The 9,604-nt window shown below is 35.5% G+C and overlaps 1 protein-coding gene across 1 annotated transcript; it reads right to left on the bottom strand.

The window, feature by feature from the left end:
- Positions 1 to 250: 250 nt before the first annotated feature.
- Positions 251 to 1,791, bottom strand: Ase (achaete-scute-like protein asense). The gene has a single exon (XM_013319613.1). The coding sequence runs from the start codon at positions 1,644 to 1,646 to the stop codon at positions 441 to 443; it is 1,206 nt and encodes a 401-aa protein (XP_013175067.1). The 5' UTR covers positions 1,647 to 1,791; the 3' UTR covers positions 251 to 440.
- Positions 1,792 to 9,604: the final 7,813 nt, after the last annotated feature.

Genomic DNA, 9,604 nt, shown 5'->3' with positions numbered 1-9,604 from the left:
ATTTATTGTTCTAAATTACCTACATACTAAGATCACATAATTTATAGTTGAAGGCACTGTAAAATAAAAATTACAATTTTTTTAGCTATTATGGCGCCTTATCGTAATGTTTTCAACACAATTCCAAGTTATAAATTAAGTTACATTATCAATACTTTACAAAAATCAACTATATTAAGATAAAAAATCTATAATTTCATTACCTTATAAATAATAGCTAACATACTGTTTATAAGTTGCCTCTAAAATATAAAATAAACAATTAGAATACATTTAGAACAAAATGCCAGGAGCGCAAAGACTTTATTACTCGGAGTGACCGTTACAACACACCTTGCGCCCGCTCCATACATTGCTTTGGGAACAGCTGTATGTTATGTTTTATTACACACTATTCTATACATAATAAATTACGATACGTTATCATATTATTATTTAAACTAATTCTTAGTTTTAGATACTGGACGGCTTTGTCTGGTTTTTTCTTGCCACCATTTCAATGTTTCTTCAAATTGTTCCCTATCTTCGGGTGTTACTTGAATTTCTGGAAGTTCTTTCTTAAGCTCTATTTCATTATATGGTTGGTTTTCAAGAAACGCATGGTCTTCTTCTTTAAATTTATATTGATTTTGAGAAAGAATTAAATCTGGATTTATGGCCTCCAGAGGTAATTCTGTCTCATTTTCGTAATCTGGTTGCATTTGTTGATGTATAGATTGTGCGTATTTTACTTCGAAATCTCTGTCATGTAGTGCCACTTCTGTTTCACTGCAATAGTTTTGTTCGGGTATAACTGAAAACTGTTCTGCAGAATTCGGAAATGGAAAGTGACCATCTATTATATGCGCATTTCCTTCTTCGTGTCCTAAAAGATCTGACGATGGAGTTAATGGTTGACCCACATTTTCTTCTTCATCATACAAGTGTGGCGTGGCAACAAGGTGGAACGGTTCTGACGATGGCATTTCCATATAAGACTGTTGATGTAATTGGAGGGAACCATCTAAATCATCCTCGTCTATATCGTCATCGTCGATTGCTGGCGAATTCAAGGAGAAATAACTTCTTTCTTGACTGTTTTCTCGAGGTGATGACGAAGCCGGGGATGGAAAAGATTCCATTGATGGCCTTGACATATTTTCTTTATCATGACCTATGTTCAGTAAGCTTTCCAGGTTTCGTATATATTCCACGGCCATGCGCAATGTTTCCACTTTACTCAGTTTTTTGTTTGGTCCACGATTTGAGTTAGCATTCTCAAAGGCTGCGGCTACTTCATCTGGTATGTGTCGGCGTAAGGCGGCAAATCCATCGTTAACTTGTCGGACTCGGTTTCTTTCCCGCGCATTTCGTCGGGCCACAGCGAGTGGAGTTGGGGCTTTTGATGCATCCTCTATTGGATTTTCCCGAAATCTCGGTCTCTTTGCCAGATTGGAATTCACAGAATCTGTTGCACGCACTATTGACGACACTGAAACCGTATTAGGAGATGTGATCTTGTGTTTTTTTCTTACGATAATAATTTCACCAATGTTCGGGTTGGCATCGTTATTTGATATGTTCACAGTATTATTCACGGATTCTTGAAGCACCTGCGCTTTGCCTAGCGGTGAGTTACGAAACACTACGACTCCGATGGAACTCATTTCAGCGGTGAGTTGCCGATTTCACATGTTACTATTGTTTGAATAACAATTAGTTCCGGGTTGGTGTTTTTGATGAAGTCACGTACCGTTATGGAAACCGTTTAGAGGTGGTTGTAAGGCAAGGAATGTTGAGATGGCGTCAGGGCGCCGGCCACCGCGGGAATGGCGCGTGCCGCGCGGACGCACCTGGGGTGGCCCGCGGGGGGATCAACAGGGGTAGGTACTTACGTTTGCTAGTTGCACACATGCTCTTTCAAAGGGCGGCATAAAATAGTGACGTGACTTAATAAAAATATCGACAATTTTTACATTGCTAATCTAATCCATATCAATTAGGAGCTTATCTAAACGTGATTTTCTGAATAAATATATTATATATTGTCGGTACTGTATATGATATTTAATAACTGATTGTCAGTTTTTATTTATCAATAATAAATATTTCCTATTTTTCAGAACTATAAAAATTCTAATTATTATATTCTCAACCGTTATCATGTGTGTACAAATGGATAATGAAATCAAGAGAACAATATTCTTACACAAGTTATCGATATAATGTACCATCCCTCGAAATAGTAAAGGACAATAATTTATAATGGGGTGGCGCACCCAGCTGCCGCGTATGTGTGAAGGTACTATAGCACGCACACACGCAAACTATCAGATGAAATTGGTATACACGTGTGAGGTAACGGGGATAAAACCGTTTCGCTTAATGGAATCCTGCGCCTGCGCCGGCGCAGAGGGTTGAAGCGGAATTTTGTTTCTTTACCTATATCAATCTCTTGTTTTGTCCTAACTATAAAATAGTAGTTGTTTACTCATTGATTTTAGAATAAAATATAATAAAGCAAAATTGTAATAAGATAATTATTTAGTTCAGGAGAAAACGTTTTTTTTTCAATTATTTTGTTTTGTAATCAAATAAATAAGGAGAATATTATAGTATTTTTCCAATGAATATGGAAACAACATTTTGAATAAATATACAACCATTTTAATGAGTTATTGATTTTATTTTGAAGATTCTAGAGAGTGTTTTGATTCATATTGATTCGTGTTGAATCGCCATATCATGCAAATGCTTCAAGAAAGCTCTTTTATAAGCAGATTTTTACTTTTGTACGTACGTTATTTTTATCATCTGATTTTTAAATAACACGATAATTTGAATTTAAATTAACCTTAACAGTTGAATTCAAAATTCATACATTAATTTTTTTTACTTGTGTGACTCGCGTGTACAGACAGTGCTAGTTGGGTTTGTGTGAGTTCACCTACGCCAGCTGTCTTTGGCTGTTTTTATCTTTTGTGTTATGGCACGCGCCACAATTCTATGACTTTTGTGACCTATCATGAAAATAATATTGATATGCCATTATACAGGTTATGAGGTTCGCATAGAAACCATATTTATTCAGCTCTGTTGCAATATCGCGATTTTGAATTCTGTTTGTGAAAGAAAGGGGATGATAACATTTCGATAAAAGCGTTATTTGATGACCGTATAGGTTAAGTTAGTAGTATCACGACTCTACTTTCTAGGTTCTAAGTTGAATATAAACTTAAAATAACTTACGAATTAATCTAAAGACATTAGTAGGATTTCAGACAAAATCAACAGGTAAAATGACAATAAAATGTTAGCCGCAATTTCAAATATTAATACACTAAAGTAAACTATGCAAAAGTAACAGGCGCTCAAATTATGACATTAATATGGCGCCTAATGTTTTTCTTGAAATGATTATTCTTATTGTTGATGAAAAAGGTCCTGTTATCATTTTATTTTATACGAAAGACACTGAAGAAAATATTCACATAATATGTTACTACCAAGAAAGTGTTTCTTTTTAGTAAAATTTGTTAAAATAATTTCAAACATCTACAATGTCTTTATGTAACAAAACCCTTATTCGAGATTAGGATTCACCGTCTGACGGTACAATCCTCATAATGCTCAGAGTGCATCCTGTAACATAAGCGGTGTATTTTTTCGCCGGCAATCCGCGTAAGGTGAGGCTCACCATCTTGCGAACATGTGCGCTTGCGCATGTCACGGTAGGCTATACTGAGAGCTAAATTTAGTTCGCCCATATGTTAAAGCAAAAGGGGAACGTGTAGCAAATCAGTGCACAGGTTTCGAGAACCGTCTGAGTGTTGTTAATGTGTTTATTTTTCTGCTCAAGTGTAAAACCGACCCCTTTCACTTTCATTTGAATCTTACTAGTATTATAAATGCGATGTTTGGATGGATGTTTGTGTGAAAGTATAGGTATCTACAGCAAGTCTTAAGGAAAATCGGTTAAAGAGGATCTGGAACACATATTGAGTTTTTTTAATTCCGCCCTGAACAGATTTGCGGGCGACAGTTAGTATTGTTATTATTTTTCGACAGAATATTCAGTAAGATTTTCAAACTCAAAACGTGACTATAAAAAGTTAAACAGACTATCATAAAATCGGCTTTTACTATATTATAATGTGACGAAATCTAATATTCTTATTGCTAAATAAAACTTATATCTGAATACCGAAATAACGTAAAATATCACATAATATATACGATTGCGAACAATCTAAAACCTGTACATTCAATATTAACAGCTGTGTAATGAAAAGATTCGACCGAATTACCCTTTACTATAACCTATCTCAATGCAGGTCGCCTTGAAGCTAGGCTATAGAAATTCATAAACCCAGACGGTATATTATTCCTTACTAGAGCACGAATAAAAGGGAACCTTAAACTTGAAAATTAAATAAGCTAAGGTCACCAGTATAAAGAATCCGAGACTTGCATCTAGACGACTAGACCAAGCTTCTATAGACGCTTGGGGGAAGTTGTGAAGCCATTATATCCGGTTGTTCGCGTATTGAGTTTTATGAATATAGTCATAATAGAGTTTATTATAAATATTTATTTGCTATAAAATTGTATGGACCATAGCAACTGTTGATTTCCTGGTTACTGAGTCATTCTAAACGTAAAAGTAACTCGTCTTCTAAAAGTCTTTCAAGGAATTTTAGTTTGAATAATTTTATTGTTTCAATTACACAATATGCATGTTTTATTACATTTTTAACTATTTTCTTACATAACGTTAACGTTATTAGTATAATTAACACATAATATCGCATTCCAGTTGGATATAGGCAGTTTTGTTTTTAATACGTTTTTATTTAATCGAACAATTGCTATTAAATATTGTCAGCGCAAAGAGAAATTAGGACACAAAACTCATAAATAAACTTATTTTATTTGTCAAATATCTAGAGTTCAATACTTCGTACAAGAAGAAATCAAAGCTCGCCTTATGATTAAAAAAACTCAAATCCCACATTCACAGCCACTCGCAAAAAATGTTCCACATTCCCTTTCAATATCAATGTCTGGACAGAAAATAACAATAATTACAAGCAGTTCGTGTACAGCAATGCTCATTGAACAATTCGCTGCTTACAAAACGCTTTTCAAAGTATTGTTTCTCTCCAGACGGGAGACTCAGAAACTTGCCCCTTCCTTAGGGACCTCCGAATGAGCTGCATTCGTTTTCAATGAACTTCTTTTGACTGCTACTAATTTATTTTTACACGATAATATACATTCCGTCACTCAATTATAACCCTAATTGCACACATTATAAGGATAATACAGTAAATCGTTGTTTGCATTGTTTATATTTGCTGCTACAAGATCGAGTTCTTTTTGGTTTCATTCAATTTAGGTTCACAAGCCTCTCAAAAGTAAACCGTTACATAGAAACCAAGCTTTACACTTCTTCAATACATTTTGTAATTTAACTGTTGAAATGTAAAAGCAACGAATTGTAATTCTTTAAATCAACAGCAACAATTCCTACAGGCTCTACGACTATGTTAATATTTTATAGTTTAATTATTAATTTAATTATAATTTATCATTTCATTTTCATTACAATCACAGATTTAAAAACGAGCAGATGTTTAAACTACACCCGAAATCGGAACAAACGTATTTTCTTATCCTTTCTTTCTAAAGCAACTTTATAATATGAATATGAGACAGAAATACAAATAGGGGTTGCGAGTGTAATCACGTGATCTCTCCCTACGGCGCACCTACACATACACACACATATAAACATAGACCCTCGATTAAGTTATCGATCGGGAAATGAAATCCTTGCAATCATTTTGTATATGCCGTAGTGATTTGTAACATCAATTAAAAACAAAAATTTTACAGCAATATTATGTAGGTACAAATACGTTTATACGCGTTTAGTTTTTTAATGGAAAACAAGATCTAACTTCCAATATACATTTGATGTATTAAACTTATTAATATTAACAGAATAAAAATATATTTATTTTAGTTAGGTTGTGTCAATTACGCTGCTAGGAGACTTTGACTTGAAATAACATAGAAGCTTTTAAAATGTAGCTTTAACTACTTTTTAATGTGCCTTTAAGAATTGTATTTCCTGAGATACTGTTTACCCAAAATGTGCATCATTAAGATATCCGTTATAAAAACAGTTTTGTTGCTATTAACACATTATGTGGGACGTCTAAATAATATCATCAACTTATTGGCCTCCTACAATTGGAAGCGTGCGCAAGAAAAACAAACTCTGGACGCGGATATCGTATTACGCTACTTAGACTGTCGTCGGCCGCCACCCACTACGGTCTTTTTTGTTTATTTTTTTACCAAATCTTTTTACACAACTAAATAGATTTCCTGTTAGAAAAACAAACAACGTTTATTGACTACCGAAATGTCATTTTTTGAACGATGCCTTGTTTCGAATGAGTGATGTGTTTAGAATGACTCTCGACCTCGGATACGTGCGGTTGATGGAAAGAAATTATAACTCATGTTTTATAATTTATGAATATTTTATAATCTTACGTATCATTATAAAATGACTTCGGGATAATTGAAATGTCTTCCCTTGAATTCCCGTTGCGTTATAATAATATAATTTTACTACGAAAGATGAATACAAAATTTGCCACCAAAGCTGGACTTTGATATATTACTATGTTGATGAAACTGCATAGGTTCTATAAGGTCTGAAATGACCACTTACATGTTAGTCGACATAACTTTGCATATAAGATTACTTTTTGTGTCAGAGGGACATCTCTTTAATCTTTATTAGATTTAATTTCTTCTTTTTTGGTAAAATTTCTTAGTTTTTGAACTGAAAGAAGGTTGTTATCTGTTCATCAACGCGGGGCGTTTGTAGCAAATATATCATGTTTTATACAATTTCACGACTGGTCGAGCTGGCTGACGGTGCGTAGGCAGCGATAGTAATCGATCACCTACTGTTGCTTTTGTTTTCACGATTCGCTGATGATTATTAAAAATAATATCATTTGTGTACGATTCGTTGCTTTGCTTTGTGAAGGCCTATATAAAAGGGTACTAGCTGTCGACCGGGACTCCGTCCGCGCGGAATTTAAAAAAATAATTAGTAGCCTATGTGCTCTACCAGACTATGTTCTACATGTATGCAAATTTTCAGCCGAATCCGTTTAGCCGTTCCGCAGATACCTTCCAACAAACATCCATCCATCCAAACATTCGCATTTATAACGTTAGTAAGATTTGTTTAAAAACACCTTCAAAATATGTCGCTATAAAATCATGGAAAGTTACGATACGAGTAATCATGTACGATTCTGCAAACGATAAGTATAACATATTCAATGACGAACTATAGTTTTGAATTTGGCGGCTTATACGCGTTTTAGTGTAGGTAAGCTATTCATTTTTATTCTCCCCGCTCAAGTGGGTAGTTTAAAATCCCTCACGGCGGTGAGAAATTTTAGTCGGTAATTAGTTAGTAGGTTTGCGGGGGCAATGTGGTAAGTGAAGTTTGACCGAAAGGGTTACATATTGGACGTGTTGGTTTCCGAGTGTATAGGGTCGCTTATAGGTTTACTGATTCGCGTTCGGTTTGACAACGACGCGTTATAGCGCGTTTACGGGAAGCAGTGCATCGCGTGCATCAGGAGTTCACCATTACTGGCGCCTTTATAATATTTGACAGTGAATTATTTGAGTCGACTGACACCGACAGAGTTACCAGGCACCTGCAGGCGGTGAACGGGGCATCGAGTTGGTAAGTGCCACTACATCTAGTTACAATATTTCAACCCTTTCCAGTGTCGCAGTACGTCCAGTGTCAAACACGTCGAGTATACTATTACAATGTTTTTGACAAGCACCGAATCGTTTACTAGTCGGTGACAGAATCGGAAATGACGTAGACGTTTAAATATTGTCTTTGATGGGCAGAAGCGACAAAAAAACTCGAATCGGTCAACAACTAAGGCTACCGTGCCCATGATTTACGAGATATAAAATTTTGGAGATATTTTTAGCGCTGCAATTAAAATATCTAAAGAACCTTCGAGACACAGTGGGTGGTAGGCGACAGTTCCCACAAGCCTATTAAATATAATTTTATTTGTTTTTCTGTTCCTTGTTTTTTTGCTGGTTGCGGCGAAATGTACTTTAGTTTATTGTTATGGGTCTTTGGTGTCCTTTACTATGCTTTATGATATTTGATTTTCTAAAGAGGATTTAAACAAACAAAATTGTAATATGAACTTTCTGAACTAAACAATTTATACTTAAGATAAATTTTCCAACTTTAAATAAAGTGTATCAAAGATCTTTACATCACAATTCCATTATTTATATACAAAATATCATTTCTTGTTTAGAGATTGCACTAACATTTATTAATTTACAATAAGAATGAACGTTTTTTATAATTAATAGGGTTGAATGAACGTTCTTTTAATATTTACTGCACATTCCGCTCCAAAACTATATAGTTACAAAATTTATTATAATTTTAATAGGATATAGTTTACGGCGTCATTAAAGATAACAAGCTTATTATATCCAGCGATTAATATGATTGTATTCAAAGAAACAAACCCCTTTGGTGAAGCTTGAATGTTCATATGTCATCGATACAATGTCCCGATCATATCGGATGCTAACACGACCACAGATAAAAAATAACGTAATAAACGATTTGTGAAATGTTCTGTCAGCATGATCCGAACTTTTTAGGCAGTAAGAATTATATTTTTTTATCTAACCAAGAAGCTTTTAATAGTATTGTCTTCGACACTGCGATGAAATGTCTTAGTGATATCACAGCACGACACTTACGTTCACCGTTTGGAAGCCGCCACCCGCTTTGTTACGACGTCAAAATTAACATATAAAAATCATTTTTAATCCTTTTGCTCGGAGCCGGGGCTCGCACGAGAGTAAAGGATGTGACAGGATTTGTTTATGGCTCGTGAACGGGAGCGGCACAGCGGCGTGTTGCAGCGTGGTGCGGCGTGTTGTTGCGCGGTGATGACTTGCGTTGCAGGCGCTCGTTAGTCCGACATGAGCGTTGCGGCGCCTTCTAAATCATTCCTATTTAAACAAGCTCCTCGCCTCGTACACCGTCTAGCGCAATAATTTCCGAGGCGTTGAAACGAAAGCCGGCGGTGTCGACAACGAGAACAATTTAATTGAATAAAATTAGCCAATAAAGTTCGCCTGTCGATCGCCACAATGGAATACCGCCACCAAAGACCGCCGATCGTAAAACAGCCTTATTTAGTTGAGCTCGCTTTGGGAATTCACATTAAGTAGTGTCAATATACACCTGGGAACGTTTACAAGTGTTCACGCCTTAGGAGTTTTAGTATATTCTACGATTCCCTTTTAAAGCGCATCGTTGTCTGCCCGAGGAAGACTAAAGATTACTATATAAATGCTGTATAATCATTGGTCGGAGAAACATAAAAAGACGGGTATTCATCGCAATGTATTGTCTGCTTTCATTGCAAATTACGATCCATTTTTTTGGTTAAAAAGTCGAGTCCCGTTGTCTCCAATTAACAATTAAGGGTGCTTGTCGAGACAAGACGCGCGTGCCCCGCGG

This window comes from Papilio xuthus, unplaced genomic scaffold (genome assembly GCF_000836235.2).
Source record: "Papilio xuthus unplaced genomic scaffold, Pxut_1.1 DF826115.1, whole genome shotgun sequence".
NCBI classification, from domain to species: domain Eukaryota; kingdom Metazoa; phylum Arthropoda; class Insecta; order Lepidoptera; family Papilionidae; genus Papilio; species Papilio xuthus.
This window is presented reverse-complemented; position numbering and strand designations above follow the sequence as displayed.